Source organism: Heteronotia binoei, chromosome 11 (assembly GCF_032191835.1).
Source record: "Heteronotia binoei isolate CCM8104 ecotype False Entrance Well chromosome 11, APGP_CSIRO_Hbin_v1, whole genome shotgun sequence".
NCBI classification, from domain to species: Eukaryota; Metazoa; Chordata; class Lepidosauria; order Squamata; family Gekkonidae; genus Heteronotia; species Heteronotia binoei.
In genome coordinates, this window is record NC_083233.1 from 56,378,212 (window position 1) to 56,404,453 (window position 26,242).

The following is a 26,242-nucleotide window of genomic DNA, read 5'->3' on the forward strand; positions in this document are numbered from 1 at the left end:
GGTAAGCAGTGGGGTGCCGCAGGGCTCGGTACTGGGTCCCATGCTCTTTAACTTGTTCATAAATGATTTAGAGTTGGGAGTGAGCAGTGAAGTGGCCAAGTTTGCGGATGACACTAAATTGTTCAGGGTGGTGAGAACCAGAGAGGATTGTGAGGAACTCCAAAGGGATCTGTTGAGGCTGGGTGAGTGGGAGTCAACATGGCAGATGCAGTTCAGTGTGGCCAAGTGCAAAGTAATGCACATTGGGGCCAAGAATCCCAGCTACAAATAAAAGTTGATGGGGTGTGAACTGGCAGAGACTGACCAAGAGAAAGATCTTGGGGTCGTGGTAGATAACTCACTGAAAATGTCAAGACAGTGTGCGTTTGCAATAAAAAAGGCCAACGCCATGCTGGGAATTATTAGGAAGGGAATTGAAAACAAATCAGCCAGTATCATAATGCCCCTGTATGAATCGATGGTGCGGTCTCATTTGGAGTACTGTGTGCAGTTCTGGTCGCCGCACCTCAAAAAGGATATTATAGCATTGGAGAAAGTCCAGAAAAGGGCAACTAGAATGATTAAAGGGCTGGAACACTTTCCCTATGGAGAAAGGTTGAAACGCTTGGGACTCTTTAGCTTGGAGAAACGTCGACTGCGGGGTGACATGATAGAGGTTTACAAGATAATGCATGGGATGGAGAAAGTAGAGAAAGAGGTACTTTTCTCCCTTTCTCACAATACAAGAACTCGTGGGCATTCGATGAAATTGCTGAGCAGACAGGTTAAAATGGATAAAAGGAAGTACTTCTTCACCCAAAGGGTGATTAACATGTGGAATTCACTGCCACAGGAGGTGGTGGCGGCCACAAGCATGGCCACCTTCAAGAGGGGTTTAGATAAAAATATGGAGCAGAGGTCCATCAGTGGCTATTAGCCACAGTGTGTGTGTGTGTCCGCGCGCGTGTATGTGTGTGTGTGTATATATATATATATATATATATATATATATATATATATATATATATATATATATATATATATATATATATATATATATATAAAAATTGGCCACTGTGTGACATAGAGTGTTGGACTGGATGGGCCATTGGCCTGATCCAACATGGCTTCTCTTATGTTCTTAAATAAGGGAATATGTTGATCATGCTCTAGTCCAGCTACTGGTTTTTATTATTAATTTGTAAAACATATACCACAACTTTCTAATTTAAAAAGTACTTAGGTGGCTTACAGCCAAGATGACAAATAAAACAAGTATATTTATAGGGTTGCCAAGTCCAATTAAAGAAAAATCTGGGGACTTTGGGGGTGGAGCCAGGAGACATTGGGGGTGGAGCCAAGAACAAGGATGTGACAAGCATAATTGAACTCCAAGGGAGTTCTTGCCATCACATTTAAAGAGACAGCACACCTTTTAAAATGCCTTTCTTTCATAGGAAATAATTAAGGATAGGGGCACCATATTTTGGGGCTCATAGAATTGGACCCTCTGGTCCAATCGTTTTGAAACTTGGGGGGTATTTTGGGGAGAGGCACTAGATGCTATACTAAAAATTTGGTGCCTCTACCTCAAAAAATAGCCCCCCCAGAGCCCCCAACACCCACGGATCAATTTCCTATTATTCCCTATGGGAATCGTTCTCCATAGGGAATAATAGAGTGCCTAGTAGACATTTCCCTCCCCCCCACGCTTTCTAAAGGGGGGGAGGGCCTCCAAACTAGGGAATCCCCTGCCCCCTCCCTCTCACACACACACACTTACCAGATCTTCCTCCGGACAACTCTACTTCCTGTGAAAACGAAAGCAAAAGAAAGGGAGGGGCCGTTCTCAGAAGCCCTTTCTGCTTCCTGCCCAGCCTTAAAGGGGCAGACATTTTGCAAACGGCTCAGGAGCTCTACAACATGAAGCCTAAAGGTATGTTCTCCCCCCCCTCCACCACCCACCCCCGCTTCCAGAATTTTGAAGAGCGGGAGATGAGGCTGCGAACCCAGAAGTCTCCCGCCAGAGCGGGAGGTTTGGGAAGCCTATATATTTAAGATCATTTTTTAAAAAAATTACAGAACTAAGGTCAACCAACTCATGGCGATGCCATGAAGTCCCACGTTTCAAGTCAAGCGATGAGCAGAGGTGGTTTGCCATTGTTGCTTCCTAACAGAATCAAGTCATCAAAAAGCAGAATTAACAAAACTAAAACCCCGTTAAACATGTAAATTAAATTAACACTATTTATTAATAACTCCTCCCTTCAGAAAATCCATAATTCAAGCAAGCCATTATTTTGTGTTTTTATGTACCTGTTCTATGGTCAGTGCTGTATTCTAATATTGGGAGTGTGTATGTAGGATTGCCCACGTAAGCATTTTATTTCAGCAATAGTAGCTGCTGTCTGGAAGGGCCCTAAGGCAAAGCCAAGGCAGAATCTGGTGAGTCATGGGTAGAGCCAGGACAGAATCTAATAGGCTATAAATGGAACTCAAGATAGCTTATGACAGGTCAGCGAGAAGCTTAATGGATTATGTGTGGAACTGGCAAGATGTGGTCAGAGCCTGGCATTTGCTGGCTTTTTCAATCATGGTACTTTCTTGACAGAAAAGGGTTTTACAGGTTGGAGCAGTAAAATGATTCTCTGTGGGTGTAGCTTGTAATCGGCGGGTTTGGTTTTGCTGAGGATGCTAGTTATCAAAGAAACTTGACCATTAAGCATAAATCTTTTTTTGCTTATGTTTGCCCCTTTAGCAAACAATAGCATCATCTCTCAGAGGCTGATAGAAACCTGCATTCTTTCAAGTTAACATATTTTGTGGGATTGTTGCAAGAGGGGTGATTTGATTAGTCAGAGTTAAGTAATGTACTAATGACCGTCAATATTGCTGTTACTGTGCCAGATGCTGGTGGTTGTTCTCACTAATCTCTCAGCCATAGGACATAAAACATAACATGCTTTGAAGGATTATTTAATGGCAGTGAGACAAGTGAATTGCGATGAAGCAGTTCTTCATTTCAGCTAGTTCCGCCCTTTTTTGCATGTTCTTGCACTTCTTGCCATAAGTGGTATAGCATTGCAGCTATGGTCTTGCAAGGATTTCAGAGGTGAGTGCCTTCTGTTTTAGAGGACAGTGGATGAAAAAGTTTTTGCTGTCAGGTTGAAAAGAGGTATTTGTTGATATTAGGTTTGCAAAAACAATACCCTTTTCCTTTTAGGGCAAGTCCAGGCAGCTGGGGCTAGTCCAAGGCATGTTAACTACGGTAGCTGATGTGAAAATCTTAACATATTCCCTCACACTCACATGGGGTGCTGCTCTGTTTTTTCACTGTTCCCACTAATTTCAGTTGAACTTCCACTGATGAACTTCCTGATAGTTGGTGCCTTCCCACCCCTCTGCCTTTAATAGGACCACGAACCCAAGAAAGCTAAGGTTCCTAGGAATTTGATTTCTGAGTCCTTCATAATGTCTGTACTTGTAAGATGCAGCCATGACTGCTTACAGAACTTCTTGGAATACATTGTATGTGTGTGATACATAAGCAAAGGTTTCAGCATCCTAGCACATGTCTCATGTTTCACCACAAGACATGCATGCCAACCTGTCGAATGCACTTGTATCAAATTGGGGGTATGTGAAGGAAGTGTGACAAAATGAAGGAACTCTGGAGCTCAGGTTTTGATTGAGCAGCAAGGTAGATTGATGGAATAGTGTATTTTTCATAAGCAAGAAGAACAACAAGCCCTCATAAACATTATAGAGCAGAAAGCCCTCACAAATATTATAGAGCAGAAAAGCAATGGTTTAAATGTCTCCCAGCCATTTAATCCAAACAGCTGAGCACCTGTTTTTCATGAAGAGCAAACCACCACAAATTGCATCAACATTTGTAAAAGTTCATGGCAGTTTTTCAGTTCTCAAACATTGCTTCATGAATCACAAACCAGCCAAAATTCTTGACAAACTTTAGTTCATGAGTCAGTTCATGCCCATCCCTATTTAGGAGGTAGTCCTAGGTATGAAAGATGTGCTGGGAGCTTCTAGTAAGCATGTTCATGTGTGTAACATCTATAAATATGATGATCTGGAAGAAAATGAGGGAGGAATGTTCTCTTTCTGCTTTTTTCTTCAAGGACTTGTACATCTTTAAAAGTAATGTTATTCACATGCATAAAGAGGTCTGAGGACTTTTTCAGTTTTTTCAAATTAAAAATCGGGAAATTTGGAGGAGTACTGAAAAATAAATGGTCCAGGCGAGCCTGATCTCATAAGATCTTGGAAGCTAAGCAGGGTCAGCCCTGGATGTGTCTTGGATGGGAGACCACCAAGGATGTCTAGGGTTTCTACACAGATGCAGGCAATGGCAAACCACCTGTGTTTATCTCTTGCCTTGAAAACCCTACAGGATCACTACACGTTGGCTGTGACATGGGGGTACTTTCTAACCACCACCACCACTGAAAAAACCCTCCCATAAAATATCCGAGTAAAGTCTTCTCATATAAAGCATTCCAATCATTCCAAATGTACAGCATGCTAGTTTTTTCAACAGGGAAAGCAAACCACAACACTCTTATACTAGAGACATATACATTTTCCAAATTTATTATTTAAATGTAAATAATTATGGCAACAATTGATGTGCTATAATCTGCTTAATTAGTGTTTTAAAAGTTCAGCATGATATCCAAATATGCTTGTAGTCCTACCTGTTTTGACTTGTAAGAAAGTTTCTGTCCGAGTAATATTTATTTTGTTTCCTGTAGAATTTTTCTGCCTTAAACTTTTGCTACCTGTCAGGTGGCAAAAATTAAGGATGCATGTGCTGTGGTAGCATAGGGTGCAACAGTTCTCAGCTTTCCCTCAAATATTGGGTATACTTGAACTGTTTTTTGTAAAAAATGAAAATTATAACATTCAGTTTATAAACACATTTTATGTAAAAGTAAAAGGAAGTTAGGTTGTATATTTGGTGAGTATTGCATGGATATCATTAAAAAAAAACCCAGTGGGAGAAATTTAATGGTTTCAACATTTCTTGGACTTTTACATCTTTAGTAACACTCATATTCCTGATGGTAAAGAAATAGGTATGTTTATGTTTATTTGATTTCTATCCCACTTCATTTCCTGCAAAAAAAATTCTTTGGTGGTATACAACATATAATATGCATAAAATCATAATAACTACTTGATAAAATACCTATAAAAGAGTTAAATTAGATGGCATCATATGTCTATCCCAGAAGGTAGGTGGGATGGTTGGAATACAATCCATATTCCTTTCACAGGAGATCTTAGCATGGGGAGACGGAAGAATATAAAGCATAGAGGAGGGAGGGAAGAACTTGGGAGGCCTCTTGTTTCGATGACTGTCACTGCCATCAACCATATGCCCAGTGGAACATCTCAGTCTGACAGGTCCTGTGAAACTGAGCCAAGTCCCGCAGGGCCCAGATCTCACTAGATAGAGTTTAACCACCCTGGGCCTGGTTAAGGACTGCCAGATTGTTTTGGGACCAGGAATTACCAGTAAGTTGGTACCAGTGGAGCATAATGCTCTCTGAGGGGCATATAGGAAGAGGGCAGTCTCATAGATACAATGGTCCCAGGCCATTTAGGGCTTTAAAAGTAAGCACTAAAACCTTGAACGTAATTTGGTATTCAATCTGGAGGCAGTGTAGCTGATAGAGCACAGGTCGTATGTGTCAAAGGTGTTCCCATATGGACCCGGGCAGCTGCATTCTGGACCAGTTGAAGTTTCCAGAGCAAGTTCAGGGGCAGCCCTGTGTAGAGCAAGTTCCAGTAGTCCAGTCTAGAGGAGACTGTTGCACGGATAAGTGTAACTAGGTCGTCACAGGACATGTAGGGAACAGGTGCTGGGCTTGGAAAAATGGAAAAATGCTGTCTGAGCTATATTTGTGATCTGTGTCTCCAAAGTAAGGGAGGCATCAAGAGTCACACCCAAACTCCTGATGAAGGAAGCTGGTACCAACTGTACCCTTATCCAGAGTGGGAAGCTGAAATCCCACCCCCACCCAGGACCTCTGTCTTTAATGGGTTCAGCTTCAAGCAGCTCTGTTTTAGCCATCCCACCACGGCCCCCAAACAACTGGCCATATCTTCTGGGGTGGTATCTGGCTGGCTGTCCATTAACAGGTATAGCTGGATGTCGTCAGCATATTAATGACACCCTAGCCTGAACCTCCTGTTAGCTGGGTGAGAGGGCACATATAGATGTTTAAAAACATTGTGGAAAGGTGCACTTTATACCACATTTTTCTGTTTTGAGACCACGGAATACCCATCTGAGCTGAATTGTTGTGAATTGCTATGTGGATTTTGCGCTGCCGTTGCAGGACACAGAGTTGGTAAAAAAGATGCCTATAGCCAGTTTTCCTAAGTGGGTCAAGATGCTGTTTTCGTTTCCTTTTAGTACAGGTATGCACATTTTTTTTCAGCCATACTAATCTATGTGACTGACCAACACCAGTGTAGGCTGTGCAGTATATTTGACTGGCATGTTACAGTGAATGTTAGGGCTATGCTGGGGGTGGGGGAGGGGGCGTGTTTTCCTGGGATAGTTCCAGCACTTTCAGTTGTATGCTATAAGCACTGAACCAGGAACGTGGGCAGCTGCCATCTGGCTGCATCCTGAGTCATGCTGTCAGTTGCTTTGCAGTCTTCAAACAATTGTTCTGCAATAGACGCACAACCGCAGCATGCTTTGGCAGGGGAAAGATTGTGTATAGGAACAGATGCTCTGGTTTACATGGGTCTGAAAATGACAGAAGTCAGAGAGCAATATTTCACAATGCTGATACCTAATCAATAATGTCTGAAAAGATCTTTTAATTTTTAAATTGGCTCTATTGTAAACACTGGGGTGTTAGATGGCCTTGATAGACATAAGGATAATAACATCTTGTGTCTATATAGCTTTAAGAGTGATCCCAGTGCTTCTAACTAACTTGGGAATCCTAGTAAGAGCCCTATAAGGTAGATCCATGTGATTATCTCCTCGTTGCAGATGGTGGGTTGAGACTGAGACCGTAACTTGCCTAAAGTTGCAGATAGCTGATAGGAACATGGGGCTTCCCAGCCTCAGTCACTATTCTGTATCAACTCTCAGTATAGCTGAATTACTACAAATCCAAACTTAGACCTATTTAGGGCTGTCATGCTCAGCTAATTAACAGACTATATTATTTGACTCTGGTCAAATATTCTATGAAGCCATGAATGCTACTGCTTCCCTTTTCAGTTTCATTTTGGTGTAATTTGTAAACAACTGCTGCCTTTAAATACCAACTTCTGTTTCCCTCCCCCTGCCCCCAAAATTATTGCTGTTACTTTGCTTTTGTTTGTTTTTTATCTTTTGAAACTGTTGGTTGACCTTGATGATTGAGAGTAAAGACCAAATAAAAATGTTCAGTGAATTCATTTTTCTTGAAATCTTTAACACAGTAAGAGTTGTAATAATTCATGGTAGTTTTAAAAACTTAGTGTAATTGTTTCACAGCATTAGTTCAATTTGTCTTTGTAATCAATGTAAATAACAAATTGTTGATTGAAGTTAATAGTTTAAAATGAACATAATTTGAACCTATAGTTGACATAAACTAGAACTATGTCACTTGTTGTCATTGAGTTGGTACTTCATGTTTAGTATGTACAGCATAATGTGTAAAAGAAACATGCCCTAGTTTCTCACCTGTGCATACTTGGTCTTTCCCCTTGCCATATCTGCATGCAAGAGGCAACAAAAAGCCATATACACAACTCACTTGTGAGAAGAGTGCAGTGGATCTGCAAGATGTACTTGCTAATTCTGTAACAGGTGTTGTTGAATTAGTGGCCCCTTTTATCCATTTAGCATGATGCACATACATGTCTATAGTTTTCTTTAAAGAAACAAACAATATAACTCAAGATATAGTTTGTATTTATCTCCAAACTAGAAGACTAAAGGCAAATTTTCAAGCTTGTTCCTTTGTAATCAGAAACTTGCATGGCGGTACTTGGTACCTGGCTATTGATTTTCATTTTCACCAGTTCTAATATACAAGGCAACCCTTTGTTCTGAATATCCTGGCTACTTGGACTGTCCTCTGGCAGCCAGCTGGGTTTCAGAGCAGAAGACTTGGCTTGTTGAGTAGGGGGATTGCTGTAAGTAGGCTTAAGAATAATTTTGTTTTGAAAAGATAGTAATGTGCTAGAAGAGGAGAGATGGGTGTGTGCAGAACTGGTGACTAAAAGGAAAAGTACATCCCTGGTTCTAGCTAATGCTCACTTTTAATGTTTATATCTGGGGGCACAAGAGTCAGTGTAAAATAATTGTTGATTCAGAGACTGGTTACCTTTATCTGCTGCCTGCCCAAATTCCATTCAAGGCAATTTAGGAGCCTTGCTGGGAGGAGAGTGCTTGGGGTGGTTGAATATCAGGAGCCAGTCCTGAGTGCAAACAGGAGGAGGGCATATATAGCTAAGTAGAGTTTGCTGCAGGTAGGTCCACAATTGTCCATGGGTATATCATAGAGACCAGTAGCTATTACGTTACAGTGTATTGCCTCCTTTAATTGCCTCTGCTTCTCTGCACAGGTCAGAAGACAAGATTGTGTAGAGTTGGGGAGACACCAGAAAAGGAAGTCTGATGCTTTTACTGAAATGGGTCTGAGCCACAGAGTATGTTTAATGAAGCTGTTGCTCAGGTATGTTAAATAGCATCTTTTTAGTCCAACCCTTATTGCAGTGCTAAGTCCCTGTTGTTAATGTCTAAGATACTATATCATGTGTGAGTGTGTGTTTTAAATCAAGTCTAACAAATTACCTTAGTTTTTGCCAACATTGCCTCTGCCATTCATGCTAGCTTGAAATGTTTCTGGCAAAAACAGTCTAAATGTTTCTTCACATGCCCCGAAAGAACTGTGGTTATTTAAAAATGGCAGCTGCAAATATCAGACTTCTAAATAAGCTGCTAAATTTTGTATCGGGCCAAACATTGTGTGGTGGGGGATTTTTTAGTACTAGTTCTGTGTCATTTTTTGTATATTACTAAACTTTATTGTAAGCCACTGGTATTTATTTATGGGATTAAATAGATGTTTAATAAATCGACATTTAGTATATTACGTCATCATTATACATTATGTAGTGTACCCAAGCAAACTTAGCAGGCATGGTGGATAAAATAGAGAGCAATGTGATAAACTACAAAGAAAGGGATTCCTTCATAATGCTTAATGACTTCAATACCAGGAAAGTTGGTAGAAACCATTATCAAGGACAGAATGAGTAGGCACATTGATGAACACGAGTTATTGAGAAATTCTCAGCATGGGTTCTGTAAGGGAAGATCTTGCCTCACTACCCTGTTACATTTCTTTGAGGGGGTGAACATGTGGACAAAGGAGACCCGGTAGATGTTGTTTACCTTGACTTCCAGAAAGCTTTTGGTATACACACACACACACACACACACACACACACAAATTGGCCACTGTGTGATACAGAGTGTTGGACTAGATGGGCCATTGGCCTGATCCAACATGGCTTCTCTTATGTTCTTATGCAAATCTTTCTTCATTTATACTGTGCCTTTTTCCCCAGTGGGAACCAGTGGTCCCTCTAAGCTGTGGGGTCTTGTGAGCAAAAATTCTACTTTGTGGGCTACTAGTATTAAAGTTGTGAGCTGCTGCATAACTTAGTTTGCTCTGGAGCCATTTTTCCTGAACTGAGACAAGAGGCTAAAAAATGGTGAGCTAGCTCACACTATTCAGCTTAGAGGAACACTAGTGGGGACCAGAGTAGCTTACACCATTCTCCTCTTCTCCATTTTGGTCTCAAAACAATCTTTAGAAGTAGTTTAGGCTCAGAATGTGTGACTGGTGTATAGTCACTCAACAAGCTTCCATGGGAGAGGGGAGATTCAAACCTGGGTCTCCCAGATCCTAGTTTGACACTCTAACTACTTACACTATACTGCCTGTCTCAAATGTTGCCCTAGAGATACCTCATGCTTTCTCGTACTGAAGTGGTAGACTAATTTGCAGTGAAGTTAATGGTATAAGTGCTTTATAGGAATGGCATTCAGCCAATTCCTTCATCCAGTATTTGCTTTGAAATGGTTGTATGACCTTTGTATAGCCATGTGCCACTCCTGGTGGCTCCATCTTAGCTGCCATATTTCCTTTAGCCCTGTAAACATTTACCCCATGTGGTATCCAAAGGGTATGTAGTCCAAGTGATAGTGGGAGCTGCAGAAAACAAGGCTTTAGGAGCAGCTGTGATAAGTGAGGGAGAGAAGCCAGGGGCCCACTCTTATTTTTTATTTATACCTTGTTATAGTTTGTATGCCTAGAGCTTCAGTGTTCCCCAGGTGATCTGAACAGCTTAGGGAAATTTTCTACATTCCAAGTTAGTCCAGTGGAAGAGTTCTGTATTAGGAATTCTACTCATTCCAGCCTTTGAGTCAAATGTTAATATTGTTGCCAACTTCATATGGTGCCTATGGAAGGCAGAGTTTGGGAAGGGGAGGGAGTTCAGCAGGTATGTCATTCCTTCTGAAGCTGCCATTTCCTCCAGGTGAATTGATCCCTGTAGTCTGGAGAAATCCAGGCTCTCGAGTCTGGTAGTCCTAAATGTTAATGAGATTGTTACTTATGACTTGCTTTTGCTCAGGTATGTGATGCCGTTCATGGCTTGCTCAGTTCTAATTAGCTTTTCACAGGTCCCTTCCCTCTTAGAGTCAGCCTTACAGGATTTTGATGAGTTCACCTCCTGTAAAGCTGTGTGGATGCCTTTTAATGAGAAAAAGGGTGGGGCTCTGCTGCCTGGGGAGTTCAGATTGCTATCTGAGATTGATTTAGTTTCCTTTTGAAGCTTTTTGTATTATGGCGGGTTCCTGTTTCTTTGTTTCCCACAATAAGACTTGCTTAGGCATTATGGAGTTTGCCTCCCATGCCTCAGGTCTCCGTTTTGGAAAATGGGCTTTTAATCTCTGTATCATGTAACTACACAACTATGTCTCAGCCCCACAAGGTGAAGATTTCCTGTCCTTGGAAGTACTTCTTCACCCAAAGGGTGATTAACATGTGGAATTCACTGCCACAGGAGGTGGTGGCGGCCACAAGCATGGCCACCTTCAAGAGGGGTTTAGATAAAAATATGGAGCAGAGGTCCATCAATGGCTATTAGCCACAGTGTGTGTGTGTGTGTATATGTTCTTATGTTCTTGAACATACAAGACACCTTCAAATCCCTACAATGGCTAAAAGAAAATGCTATTTTGATTGCTGCCAACAAGCAATTATTGCTTTAAGGATATTTTAAACATCAATGGGAAACTGGGTTGCATCTAAGGTGTAGGAGATGGTGATAATAACTCCTTTGGCCCCAAATCTTCTATAGCAGCTGAAGACAAATGAGAATGCAGGCTCCAAAGAGCACTTTCCCACTCATATCCCTGTTATTCAGTCACCCAAAATAAAGTAAGTCCTACACATCCTTCTCTAAAAATAAGTTTAATAATAATAGAAAGCAGGGATTTATTTATATGTATATATTAGCTGTATTAACTACCTCATGATAGGTATCCCAGTTAACCCAATAAAATGAGAACAGTTTTATTTATTCATTCATTTATACACACCTTTTCCCCCAGTGGAGACCCAAGGCAGCTCACAATAGTGAACCAAAACCAAGCAAATCAAAGGTGTTAGAATAAATTAAGCCATGGATCACAACCAGTCCTTGCAAGAGTTTTAATTGGCCCCTGAGAACCCTGCCAAATTTAATCAATGTGTGGTTAAAAACAAAGTCTATCAGCTTTAATCATAAAAGAAGGAAACTTTTCAGCAGTTGTAATGTTGCAGTGGGCATCTCTGACTTTGGGGCTTTGTAAGCATGAGCATGTTGTGTTCAGTTACCTTGGAGCCCTTGTTTCCTAAGTGGTGCTGGCTTTAAAATACATGATAATAGCCAATGAGGGAGTATGGCTTATGTAAGGAAATTTATTTTTAAGCCATTGACGGGAGAATGGTGTGGCTTTTGAGAAACTGGATTGTGAAAATTTAAAACAGGCTATTTATTAATAACTGCAAATCTTCCAAATATATAACCTTCGGACAGCTAGTAGAGGCCACAAGGAAGTTCATTTATCATATTATCTCAGTAATAATGAAATACAGTTGGTAAAAGGTAAACATGGAATGGTCATTCCCCCCTCAAAGTAGTTCATTTTAAGTTTGTTATAAAAGGAATCTGAATTAGAGCAAACTTAACTGATTAACTGACAAATATCTCTTTTTTTAAAAGGTTCTGATTTGTTACCTACAAACTACATTGTCAATGAAGGAAGAAACTGGCAGAGAATTTGAGGTGGGAGCTAAGTCCTAATACTATTCAACATGCGCAAAGGGGTGCCAAAGGACCCAGAAATAGCTGACCTGTTCTACAAAGATGATCCTCAGGAACTATTTGTGGGTTTGCATGAAATTGGACATGGAAGTTTTGGAGCAGTTTATTTTGTAAGTAGTTTTACTTTCTATTCCTGGTTGGATAAAAAGAAAGAACTTTATAATGACCTTTAGTAATGTGTTAGCATTTATCAAGGCTTTTTGTACCCATCCCTTTGTCTCCTCAGTAACCTAATAGGGCAGCCCTTATTCAGATAAGGAAAGTGTATGCACTTTTGCAAAATTTGTTTACAGATCTGGACATGTAGCTCGAGCCAAGAGCTACAGTACCTAATAATCCTTCCCAGGCATCTTTAAAAACAGCATGGCAAACCACACATGCCCATTAGGGCTTCTTGAACTCTCACAACAAGTGTGAGCATTTGGGAGATGCTATTGGGCATCTGCAGCTTGCCTATGGTTGCCAATTCTAAGTTGGGAACTTCCTAGCAATTTGGAGATGGAGCCTGGAAGGGCATGGTTTGGGGAGGAGAGAGAGATCAACAGGGATGTAATACCATAGAGTCCACCCTAGGGAGCTGCCATTTTGTACACTTTCTCTGTAACCTGGACAGCTGTGGTAATCCCTGGAGAACTGCAGGCTTCACATAGGGGTCAGCAGTCTAAGCTTTCTGCACTGTGCTTGGGGAGCAAGAACAGGAGTAATAAGTTCTCCAACTTCTGGGCATGTCAGTGGGACTGGGTGGCTGCTATAGGCAGTACCCCTCAGTTTTCTAGTGGGCACTCTGCAGACCTAAAGATGATGCTACCTCTGCTCTTCAGAAGCATTTCCTGTAACTAGTTGGGATCAAAAGCTAAGATACACTCTTTGCTTTGAAGAAGAGATGCTGCCTGGTTTTGGTTTCCAAAGAAAGGTGAGGACTTGCTGCTTGTGTAGCCACGGGGAAAGATTGCCAAGCTGAAAAATATAAGAGAGTCTGTCTGTGGCCAAGCAGAGGGTGCACAGCTGTGACACACCTGCCCAATATGAGCTCAGCTAGTGAGTCAGTCAGTAGGGAGTGACCCAAACCTTGAAAATAATTGAGAAGTTGACAAATATTCCAAATCTGAGCATATAAATTGGGGCGGGGGGGAGAACCTATGAGCTGTTCCATCTGAACAAGTTCTTTGCTCAAGGTTCCTTTTTCTCTGCTGCTTCCCAAGCCAATTTTTGTGTAATTTTTCTATCATTCATATTTTTATCTATGATATCCTCAAATGAAAACCAGGAGGGGAAGCTGAAAGAATCGGGAGGGGAAGCTAAAAGGATGTCCCCAAGGTTACATAGCAAAGTACTGAGATGAGATTTGAACTGAAGAATATACTTTTCTCTCCATGTTAAATTAGTTTTTAAAAAGGCAGTGTTTTAGGACAGTGTGACATCTAGGAGCAGGTTCTTGTTTTGGATGCCTTTAGTCACAAAAGATGATTGCTTGTGCAGTATCCAAATGAGGTGACCCAGTTTTACAAATCAAGTAGGTTGAACTTATTAGTTCATCTGCTTTGCTGAAAAGGCCTCATATTCCTTGAAAATGAGTCAGTGCCACTTAAAGCTGCCTGCCGCACAGCATTACTTACAGCTTGTCTGATGAGCCTGTTATTTAACTGTAAGATGTTTCTGGCTGAGGATTAGTCCTTCAAGGAAAGCAGAGAGCCCTGCTGCTTTAATCATTTAAAGCTCCACCAGACAACACCATGGAAGAGTAATCTGCAGGGAAGAATTCTCTTCCCAGCCAAAGAGATTGCACCAAACAGTCTGTTGCCACATCTTCTGTAGCTTCCGTAGCTGGGCATAACTTATTTTAAGCAATTGAGATGGTGGGGAGAAATCATGGTGATATTATTGGCATTAGAGAATGTGCTTTTGGGAGGTTTTCAAATAAACCTTCATCTTGATTGATGAAATAATACAGGCAGCCCAATCCAGACATACGTGGCGGGCAGGCGCTTGGGCGGATCTACGGCGCCGCTCGTTGGCTTCCAAAGGGGAGACAGAATGCCACACTGGGCCCGACAAGCAAGAGAGAACCCATCAGCATGGTGATTCCGCCCAGGTGCATGCCATTGGCCTGCTGCCGAGGCGGGGTGGCACAGGCTCACGCAGGACCACGGGATCAGCCAGCCCGTTGCACGTGACCAGACAAGGGGGCGGAAAGCCCGCGCCTGAGAGGCCGTCAATCCCCCCACTCCCTCCCCTTGTCAGAGACTATGTTAATGGCAGGCTGGCGGCCAGGGGCATGCGCGGAGAAGCAGGAAGTGCCAAGTGCAGGAGTTCCCTGTCCCAAACAGCAGCTGGAATGTGTGTCTGGGAGCAGCCAGACCAAGTCCAGAAGACACCACCACCACCACCTGGACCACCCCCCTGGTGTTGCCCCGCTGCCGCCCCCCATTATGTGCAAGGAACACCTCCCCTGGGGGCCGCAGAGTGCGAGCCGCTGGGCATGCATCCACTTCAGCAACTCCCTTTCCCCAAGTGCCCAGCGCACAGCAGCCCTGTGTGATCAGGTAGGCCGTCAGCTCAGGCAGGCTGAGGGGCAGCACCCCCCCTTCCCTGTCCAGCCACACGGGGGGCAGCGTGGCAGCTTATAGCCCATTCCTCGCCCCCAAGAACCAAGTCTGCCCACCCTCCCAGGCACTCCCTTGGAGAGGCCACTGACAGGGGTGGGATTGCCCCAGGAACTTGCAGCATAAGCCAAGCAGGAGAGACAACAGAGGGCACAGATCAGACTTTATTTTTCTGGAACAGCGTGCAACAGTTTCCCTGGTGCGCGCTGGACAGTGTCCCGCTCCGAGTGGCGGACAGAAGCAGCTGAGGGAGTGGAGCGGCACACACGGAAGCTTCTGTGTTGGAGTCCCACCTGCAAAACGGAGACAGAGATGCACCTGCAGGGGTGGCGGCTGGAAGAGCAGGCTGCGTTTCAGCCGGATACTCTCTTATAGGGACAGTCTCTGACCCACCTCCCCGCAATGGGGCAGCTGCCACACGCTCATGCCCTGTGCCCCGCCAGGGGTTGGGAACGCGGCAGAGGGCAGACCAAGCGAAGGGAGCAGGCGGCAGCACAGGGGAGCGAGGTCAGCAGATGCCCCCTGCCGGAGCCCACTACCTGTTTCAAGTGCCAGAGACGCTCACACACTGAGTGGTCGAGGGCAAGGGGAGGAGGAGGGGGGGGGGGCATGGGCGACAGTCCTCGCATGCAGAGTCTCCGGGAGCCCAGAACCTGCAGAGACCTGGAAACAAGAGCAGTTAGCCCTAGGGGAGAGACCTCTCCCCATCGCAAGTCAAAGATACTGTCAAAGCAACTGCGAGGTGCAAAACCTGTCACCAACATGCCTGCCTGTCCCTCACTCTAAGTCTGTATGGCCAGTAGCTCGCCGGCAGAGCTTCCCGTTATGCGCTCCTCTCCCTAACAACTGAGTTGTGCAAGGCTTGAGTGGAAGTATTTCTAGGAGGGGGGAGACCGCGATTGGGTGTTGGGGAGAGGGCTCATCAGCCCGAGGCGTGAGGGGATTGGCAAGGCAATCACGCCACTCCCTAAGGAGTTTGCAAGTTTCTGCTGCGGCAAAGGCGACCTTTGTTTTTGGTGTCAATGAGTGCCTGTGGGGCACACCACCGTTTTTGCAGGCGTAAAGTTGCGCCTCTCGGGGGTGCATGTCATGGGCCAAACTGCTCAGGAAGCCGCCTAAGCTTGGCCGTGCCCCCAACTCCACCCCCTCCTCCACCTGAATACCGCGCTCCGCCTCACTTCCGCCCACGCTTGGGTCAGCACTCAGGTGCCCCTGCCCTCAGGCAGAGCGGCGCTCAGGTGGCCCCCTGCCCATATACCTCCTCTCTGCTGTGGCGGCGCCAGTTGTACATCGGTGCAAACCCTTCCTGCGCCCACGTACCGGTTCGTCTGCTTTCAAAAGACTCCCCCCCCCCCCCGGATTGCACTCTAAAACACTTCATCATTGTATATCTGTTTTATTATTGAATGTGTAATTTTAATACTCATTAATGTAATTGTTTGTGGGATTTTATGTTGTGAGCTGCCCTAAGCCTGCTTCAGCGGGGAGGGCAGGATATAAATAAAATAAAATTAATAAATAAATAATCATTTGAGGGCCCTGAGCAACACTTTTCAGTCTGTTAATTGCTGAAGGTTCTGTTTTACTTTTTAAAATTTCTAGCCTGCCCTTTGATGAAGCATTGGAACAGATATTGTTTTTCGTTCCAGTTAAAATTCCTGTTTAAATCCAGTTAAGAGAACATAAACATGCTCATCGCCCAGTATGTAAAGCAGTGTGGATCTTGAACTGGGGACTCTGGGAGCAGATCTTTGCTGCATGTCACCATGGAAAGAACTACTGACCTGCTGCGTGCTATGCTTGGATGTTTCCTTTGCAGCTGGCAGAATAAAGTACTACAGTTTGCTGACAGTTATCAGGTGATTCAAGAGGCCAGTAAGATTTCATCTGCTCCTATAATTCTGGCCTGGCTGCTTAGTCTGAACAGCCGTTCGTTAAAGAAAAGAAAAGAAATAACCAGAGTACTGTCAGATTACATATCTTTGCCTGCCTGCCTTGTTTTTCCTTTCCCAGGCTGCCTTCTACCAGCCCTGACCCAACCTGCTACAGTAATCCAAGTTTCCTAAATCCACCCATAAATCAAAAATCTTACAGTGCTTCCAAAAGATATTCAGCATGGGCATGGAGTTGGGTGGGTCTTCAAAGGCAGGAAGTTTCATGGTTATGAAGCAGCCTTTGAACATCTTTTGGGAGGTCCTGTGTGTTCAGATGTGGAGGTTGGTTGGGAATTATCAAGGAGAAGGAATTGTCAGCTAATAGTCGAAAGATTATTGGAACAAAAGGTGAAGAGGTCACCATGGTAGTTGTCCCTATAGGCAGCATCTAGCCTACAGATTAAGTTTTATTTTATTATTTTATTTACTCCTTTCCCCCCAGAGCAGTTTACATTGTTCTGCTCTGTTTTGTCCTCACAAAAGCAATGCTGTCAGTTATATTAGGCAACAAGCTTCCATGGTAGAGTAGAACGTCTATCAGGTCCTAGTCTGAATCTTTAGCCACTACATTAGACTGGCTCTGGTTCCACTTGCACGCCTATCTCCTGGGTGGAGCAGCAGAGATACAGCCAGTTTCAAAAAAGCAGGAGTTTATTTTGGCCTTGGCATCATGACTTTCCATGCTTACCAGTGCAGGAAGAAGAAGAAGATATTGGATTTATATCCCGCCCTTCACTCCAAAGAGTCTCAGAGCGGCTCACAATCTCCTTTACCTTCCTCCCCTACAACAGACACCCTGTGAGGTGGGTGGGGCTGGAGAGGGCTCTCACAGCAGCTGCGCTTTCAAGGACAACCTCTGCCAGAGCTATGGCTGACCCAAGGCCATGCTAGCAGGTGCAAGTGGAGGAGTGGGGAATCAAACCCGGTTCTCCCAGATAAGAGTCCGCACACTTAACCACTACACCAAACTGGCTCTGAACAGCAGTGAACAAGAAACTCATGCCACTTTCAGCCCACAGGCTTCTCTTGTCCTACAAAGTGTCAGCATGGCTCAAAAACTACATTGCCACAGGGCAATTCAAAAGCTAAGGAATTGGAGATTGGCTGTGAGGCTTTTGCGAAATTTTTTGCTAATAAGGTCCAATCGCTCCGCCACGACTGCCCTGCCAATTTGGAAGCAGTAAGTGAACTCGAGGCCCAATGCGTGTCTTCTGATTTAACCCTGGATTGCTTCGACCCGCTCAGCTTGGAGGAGGTTGACAGAATTCTTGGCACTGCACAATCCACAACTTGTGATCTGGACCCATGCCCCTCCTGGCTAATTAAGGCCTGCCAGGAGGAATTAAGATATCCTATACGGGATATTATAAATCGATCTCTTTCAGAGGGTGCTTTTCCAACACCCCTGAAAGAGGCATTGGTCCGCCCTCTCCTGAAAAAAGTTTCATCAGACCCGGCCAAATTGGCGCATTATCGACCGGTCTCAAATTTGCCCTTTTTGGGCAAAATTATTGAGAGGGCGGTGGCGCTGCAGTTACAGGATTTTTTGGAGGACGCTTCCACCTTAGACCCATGCCAGTCCAGCTTTCGCCCGGGCCATGGGACGGAAACAGTCCTGGTCGCCCTCATGGATGACCTTCGACGACAACTGGATCGAGGTGGCTCGGCAGTATTGCTGCTGCTAGACCTATCGGCTGCGTTCGATATGGTCGACCATCGGCTGCTGACCCGCCGCCTCGCCGACGCAGGAATTCGGGGGCTAGCCTTACAGTGGCTCTCCTCCTTTCTTGAAGGTCGGGGACAAAGGGTGGCAATTGGGGGGGAGCTGTCTCAGAGGCACCCACTTCATTGTGGAGTGCCTCAGGGGCCAGTTCTCTCCCCGATGTTGTTTAACATCTTCATGCGCCCCCTTGCCCAGATTGCACGGAGGTATGGGCTGGGTTGTCATCAGTATGCAGATGACACTCAGCTCTATCTACTGATGGACGGCCAGGCTGGCGATGTCCCTATAAATTTGGACCGGGCGTTGCAAGCCGTGGCTGACTGGCTCAGGCTGAGCGGGCTGAAGTTGAATCCGGCAAAGACTGAGGTCCTTTGCGTGGGCCGCGGCGGACCGGGAGGGGAGATCACCCTACCGACTTTTGACGGTGCGCCACTGATACCAGTGCGCAAAGTCAAGAGCCTAGGAGTGCTACTGGAATCCTCCTTATCAATGGAGGCCCAGATAGCTGCCACTGCTAGATCCGCCTTCTTTCATCTCAAGAGGGCGAGGCAGTTGGCTCCCTTCTTGGAGCGCAGCGACCTAGCAACTGTGATCCACGCAACGGTCACCTCGAGACTAGACTACTGCAATGCCCTCTACATGGGGCTGCCCTTATACCGAACACGGAAACTTCAGGTAGTCCAGAACGCGGCGATCAGGCTGCTAATGGGACTACCACGGTGGGAACACATGCGGCCTGGGCTGCGGGATCTGCACTGGCTGCCGGTTGTGTACCGTGTTCACTATAAAGTGCTGGTCATTACCTTTAAAGCCCTATATGGCCGAGGACCTGCCTACCTAAGGGACCGCCTCTCCCCATATGTCCCCCAGAGAGCACTGAGATCCAGTTCTCAAAATCTGCTAACAATCCCTGGGCCAAGAGAGGCCAGACTGAAGACTACCAGGGAGCAAGCCTTCTCCGCAATGGCCCCTTGATGGTGGAACCATCTTCCAGAGATGGTGCGAGCCCTGCGGGACCTGAACCAATTCCACAGGGCTTGCAAAACATTTCTTTTCCAGCTCGCCTTTGAAACAGAACCCGGCTAAACTGATGTGTAGTTACCTAGCCATCTTGTGGATATTATAACTTATAGTATTTATAGCATCTATTTTATCTATTTTATTTAATTATTTATGTAACTGATTATATTTAAATTGTTGTGTATATTGTTTTATTTGAATCATGGAATGCCATGTCTGTAAGCCGCCCTGAGCCCGCCTTTGGCGGGGGAGGGCGGGATATAAAAATAAATTTATTATTATTATTATTATTATTATTAAAAACCTTTGGGGTAGTTCTTTTTCTTCATGCATCCCAGCTTTCCAGGCACCTTAGTCAGAAGGTTTATAGTGGCACTTGGAGTTGAAAAAGCTGATTGTCCCTATGCTAAAGCTATGTGTGAAAGAACACTGGATGATTTCAAGGGTGATTGAGTTGAAAGCATATTTAAATCTTTGCTTCTTCTCATTCTCCTTTTCTTCTTCCCCATTCCAGGCGACCAATGTTCGCACTAATGAGGTGGTGGCAATCAAGAAGATGTCCTACAGTGGGAAGCAAACAAACGAGGTAAGAGGGAGAGAGAACAATCCTGAAAATAGCTGTTCTTGAACCCTGCAGGGCAGCCATGCTATTTGACTGCTATAGCAGGGAGTCTGTATTAGTGACACCTGCTTATTCAGTTCTGTATTAGTGACACCTGTTTCTATGGGAGAGTACTTTTTAAGTATAAAAAACTGATTGATGTTAGTTCAATAGGGAAGTGGGGGTGGAGGCAATGACTGTGATGCTACAGTCTAGAGTGGCTTTCAGGTTCTGTAAAATACTAAGCAAGGTATCTTTTGAGACTTGCATGTGTGACTTTTATCATGGTACAAAATCCAGCCTTCAAAATTCTTGCTCTGTTTGGCTCCTATATGATATCTTATTTCTTGGTGCTCTGTCACCTTGCTACTCAAATCACTGATGTCACAGTTACTCCTTTTATATCTGGATATTGTTGAAAGTTTTCCATCTACCCTAAGTGATCTGTGCAGAACAGCAACAATGATCTTCAGAATTCTATTACTGTCCCCGTAGCAGTTAAAATGTTCAAGATCACTCCAGGACACTAATGCAGATTCCATTAGATCAGGAGTGTAAAACTTAAGACTTGCAGGCTGCAACTGGCCCACCCAGGGCTTTAATCAGGCCCTATGGCTCTTTTCTACCCCCTCCTCCCCCTCCTGTCCTAACCCTTTCAGGCTCTGAGGCTGCCAAAGTTCCCAGCTCCTTCTGCCTTGTCTTTGCCTGCTTTAGCAGCAAGCTCTTTTGGGCTTGCAAAGCTGCAAAGAAAATGCAGAATGGATTTTCCATTAAGATGTCTGCACCCAGATGAAACTACTCTGGAAGTAGAAAATCTATATTTTCCTTGCAATTTTGTCTCTGCTGCCATGTATTTCAATGGAGTGGAGCTCAAGAAGATTCACTTGCCATTGTTTGTATGACCAGTTGAAGCTGTTGCTTGCTGGAATTGTCTCCTTGCAAATATAGGGTTGATGCTTTGAGCCAGCTTATCTCTGCTGAATGGACTTGCTGTGATCCTTGTGCTTTTTCTTGATCTTTTATTTTAAAAACAGCATTGCCAAATCTCACTATTCCCCCACCTTTCATTTAAAACAAAATATTGCATGAGTATTATGCATGTTTGTGTTTTAAGTAAAAAGTAATATCTTTAATTGTGTTTGTGTCCTTTATAAAGTTTATATCTCTGCTACCTGGCATTATGTTTTATGACACGCATGGCCTGGCCCCACGAAGCTCCACTTATGTCAGATCTGGCCCTCATAACAAATGAGTTTGACACCCCTACATTAGATAGCTCTTTCATAACTAATTTTAGTGTTTTGTGTTATGTAGCTGTTGCTATCAAATAGGCACATTTCTACAATCTGACTCATCAAACCTAACAGGCCAAACAGGACCACATGTCCTGAAATGTTCCATAAACTGGTCTCTCTCCATTTCTTTCCTGACCATAAATCAGGGTTAATAACAACTGTAACAAAGTAAGTTCCAAGGAAACTTCAGAAAAATCACATAGTTCATATTATAACACTCAGATATTCTTTACATTGCATTAGTGCTTTGTATATATTTAACATCATTTTTATTACAGCGTTGTATGTCATTCTCACTGCCCTTTGATAATGGTTCTTCTTGCAGAAACTTCCTTTTTGGTCTCTGTATTTTCAGCAAATGCTGACACTGAATTTTTGTACCATTTACTTTTCAGTTTCATGTGCTGTCTGGTCAGAATCTGGATTTCAGAGGATCTTATTGCTTGAAACTGGCTTACACTAGTTACAGAAGTGGACCTTCAAGTTCAGCATTGTATCCTTGGGGAGGGGCCGTGCCACAGTGGTAGAACATCTGCTTTGCATGCAGAAGGTCCTAAATTAAATCCCTATCATCTCCAGTTAAAAGGATTTTGATTTGCAAGACCTCTGCCTGAGATTTTGGAGAATTGTTGCCAGTCAGAGTACTGAATACTGACCTTGATAGACCAGTAGTCGAGGCAGCTTCGTTGCTTTCATATGCTAAGAAGCTGAGATTCCCTGAAATCCAGATTCTAGCCAGATATAACATTCCAATGTAATTGTAGTGTTGCTGATATTGGTCCTGTCCAGAAACAGATTTGTAGCTGTGTGGTTTTTCTGGAGAATGTAAAGTGTGATCAATTTCCTTCTCTTTCTTTTAAAACAGAAATGGCAGGATATCATAAAGGAAGTCAGATTTCTACAACAACTAAAGCACCCCAACACCATAGAGTATAAGGGCTGTTACTTGAAAGAGCATACTGCCTGGGTAAGTTAAAACTGCAGTGGATTTTTGAGTAATAGGCTGTTTTTGAAGAAGTCTTGTGTCTCAGACAAGATGCATGCTATTTCATGCTACTGCTTATTTTTAAAAGGTATAGACCATCATGTTTGATATAAATAAATATCTACATTTCATATTTAATATCTAAATTTCTGTGAGGTATGTAGAGTGTTTTAAGGGACTTGGGTCTACTATATTTAATCATCAGGGTGACAGCAGGTAGGTATCAGATAGAGATGATTCATCCCAAGAAGGCTAGGGATGTTTCGTTTCTTAGGCTGTGTCTACAGCATTATTCCTTTATTATCCCATTATATTTCATTATTGTCTGCTTGTAGCATGTAATTCTGTGGATTTTCAGAGTGGGCTTAGATCTCTTCCCCTGTAGATTATTGTAGATGTTTATGCTGCCTCATCCTGTATCTATTTTTTCAAAGTCAAAAAAGGAAAGAAATGCTTAGAAGGGGCCTTTAAAAGCTGATGCTGTACAGTTGGCACAGCAAACACACACCATTGTGCACTTTATAGTTCAGATCTTTAAACATACAAAGGACACACTCAAGAGAGCTGTGAACAGTTGCAGCCGCATGTCCGAGTGTTTGAAGATGTGTATTCACTTTTCACACTTTGGTTTGCTAAAGAAAACACTGATGTTAGACCAGAGTGAAATACAATTTGAAGGGCTCAGTGTTGTTGCAGCAAGCTAATCTGCAATGTCAAGTGTTATGCCACTCCAAGAGCCTTGTAAATACATGTGTGTTTGTGGAATTTAGAGAGGAAGAGTTGCTATAGAACTTGCATGTGGATTATTGCTTGTTCTGTACATATTATAACTACATGCAAAGAGATTTTGTGATCTACAACAAATGAGTAGTCTCTGAAGGTCATTGCACAAACGAAGGAGACAGATGATAAATCTGTACTGTACAGATACCCTCTTAAAATATATTATTTTTGTCTGTTGATCACTCCTCATTTCTACTTCTTAATGTTTATTTATCTCTTATAGTTAGTGATGGAGTACTGTTTAGGATCTGCTTCTGATTTGTTAGAAGGTAAGCCTTAAAATATTCTCAACTACATTTTAAACAGTGTATGGGGGTTTATATGGCATTTTGCATTCCCACCCATTTCACAGGTGAGTTGCTGTGCTGTGCAAATGTGGTCTGATTCTTTTATACTTTTTGTGTAGGAATAGTTTCCCTCCATTGTGGTGTACTTTTATCTGGCTGGCTGTACCTTACCAATATTCCCATAAGAAGAAGAACTGCAGATTTATACCCCGCCCTTCTCTCTGAATCAGACTCAGAGCAGCTTACAATCTCCTGTATCTTCTCCCCCCACAACAGACACCCTGTGAGGTGGTGGGGCTGAGAGGGCTCTTACAGCAGCTGCCCTTTCAAGGACAACCTCTGTGATAGCTATGGCTGACCCAGGGCCATTCCAGCAGGTGCAAGTGGAGGAGTGGGGAATCAAACCCGGTTCTCCCAGATTAGTCCACGCACTTAACCACTACACCAAACCACTAAGTAAAATCACAATCCTATAAGCATGCATGTGGCTGGGTTATTCTAGGGCAACTATCCTGTGTCTTTATACTCATGATCTGCAGTCTCTTTTCTGTGCTGCTTGATTCCCAATCTAAAACTAATTTTGATGGGTGGCAAAAGGGCTGTGGATGTGGATCTACGTGTCATGTCTCTTCCTGCCAATGACTTGCTGCTAAATTGCCACCGATGCTGCACATCTACAGTTCCATTTTGTTTCTGAAGCTGGCAGTTTGTGATGGGAGGGAAAGCTAAGGGAACACCAGTTGCTGACTACCATCCAGTGTAGTGGTGTAGTGAGAGCCAGTTTGGTGTAGTGGTTAAATGCATGGACTAATCTGGGAGAACTGAATTTGATACCACACTCCTCCACATGCACCTGCTGAGTGACCGTGGGTCAGCCACAGTTCTTGCAGAGCTGCTCTCTGAGCTCTCTGAGCCCCACCTACCTCATAGGGGGTCTGCTGTGGGGAGAGGAAGGGAAGGAGATTGTAAGCCACTCAGAGACTCCAAGTGAAGGGCGGGGTATAAATTCAATCTCTTCTTCTTAGGTTATTTTTGCCTTGGATAGCATTTTCTATTATTCTGTTTCTCATAATAGAAATTGCTTGATCTGGGAGAGAAAAATGTGAGAGATGGGAAAGTAGTGTGTTTAATTGATGCTACAATGTAAAAGCCTGTAAAAAGGATGGTCCAGGGGGATGTCAGATTAGATGGATGGATGTTCATCAATGTCTTTCTTTTGGTGGGGGCAGCATAGTAAAGGAGCATTAACACAGCAGTTTCCTGCATCCTTGAGTGCAACTATGTTTGATACCAGAGATCTGGGGTCAAATTTTCTGAATCTTTACAACTTTAACAGCGGGGTGTGTGCGTACATGCATACACAGAGCCAGATAACAGAATGTTGGTACAGGTATAATAGTGTTTTCTATCTACTGTTTGGACGAATATGTAGACTTGGAGGAGGTACCCTTTATCCTTTCTTTTCCTAAGTAGTCCTCCCCATAGCTGAAACTGATTGTAAGCTCCACTGTTGTTGTTTTTTTGCTTATGTTAGCTTGCCCATTAATGGTGTTCAATTTTTAATTTATAGAAAACTCCTAATGTTGCACTGTTAATATCACCCATCAAAATGTCTGAAAAGCAGTAATACTGTTCCCTCCCCTGTTTATGGAGCCCAAAGGTCGTATTAAATTTGTCTTATTACGTTAAGTAAAAGAACTAGTGATTCACGGTTTGTTTGTTAACTCATCTGTAGTGGCAATAAGCAACTCTGATTTAACCAACAAGATATGTGCAAACAGCAACAGGGACTGGATGGAGCTTATTTATTTATTTTACTTTTGTCCTACCTTTCCCACGAATGTGCTCAGTTTCTTCCACTGTTTGAGAGTTCACGGTCTGTTTGTGTGGTCTGTGCATTCTTTCGCTTAGAAGAGAGTTTCCGTCTATAGGTACAGTGGTTCATGAAAAACAGTTGATTCCAGGTGCATAAAACACTAGCAATACATAAAATTTAGTTGAATTTTTGTATTTTCTCCTTTCAGTTCACAAGAAGCCACTTCAGGAAGTGGAGATAGCTGCCATTACCCATGGTGCCTTGCAGGGGCTGGCCTACCTGCATTCTCATTGTAAGATACATAGGTAAGAGGATAAAAGTTTTCTATCTTCTACATAAATTTTCTTCATGTTGATGAAGATGGACTTGCAAAAAAATGCTCCATCAAAAATAATTTTTTAAAAACCTCTGGAAATAGTATTGCTAGGTTATACCAGGAACTGTCACACCTAAACTTTCACTTACATGCAATTTTAATACTAGAAATCACAAACTTCTCCAAAGAAAGCAGAGTACAGCTTTTAAAAATACAGTTTATCTTAAAGATGGTAAAAAAGCTGCTTACAATCTTCCTTGAAAGGAAGTGTAGCTCACCAGATTTTACAAAAAACACGGAGACACAGAATTAATATATGTATTTAAGGAGAACCTGATCCAACAAGGTGATGTATTTAAGGAGAACCTGATCCAACAAGGGCAGCTGCTGTGAGAGCCCCCTCAGCCCTACCCACCTCACAGGATGTCTGCTGTTGGGGGAGAAGATATAGGAGATTGTAAGCTGCTCTGAGTCTCT

The 26,242-nt window shown here is 43.4% G+C and overlaps 1 protein-coding gene across 5 annotated transcripts in view; it reads left to right on the forward strand.

Annotated features, from left to right (window-relative positions):
- The window catches only part of TAOK3 (TAO kinase 3), a 155,358-nt gene that overhangs the window by 54,003 nt on the left and 75,113 nt on the right, over positions 1-26,242 (forward strand). For 3 of the 5 annotated variants that reach the window (XM_060250267.1, XM_060250272.1, XM_060250268.1), the window contains exons 2-7: positions 8,587-8,696; positions 12,301-12,512; positions 20,197-20,268; positions 22,444-22,545; positions 23,570-23,615; positions 25,658-25,754. In XM_060250267.1, coding sequence (XP_060106250.1) covers positions 12,393-12,512; positions 20,197-20,268; positions 22,444-22,545; positions 23,570-23,615; positions 25,658-25,754 — 437 coding nt within the window. In that variant the 5' untranslated portion in view covers positions 8,587-8,696; positions 12,301-12,392. The remainder of the gene's footprint in view (positions 1-8,586; positions 8,697-12,300; positions 12,513-20,196; positions 20,269-22,443; positions 22,546-23,569; positions 23,616-25,657; positions 25,755-26,242) is intronic. The other 2 variants (XM_060250269.1, XM_060250270.1) reach the window with 1 other exon arrangement.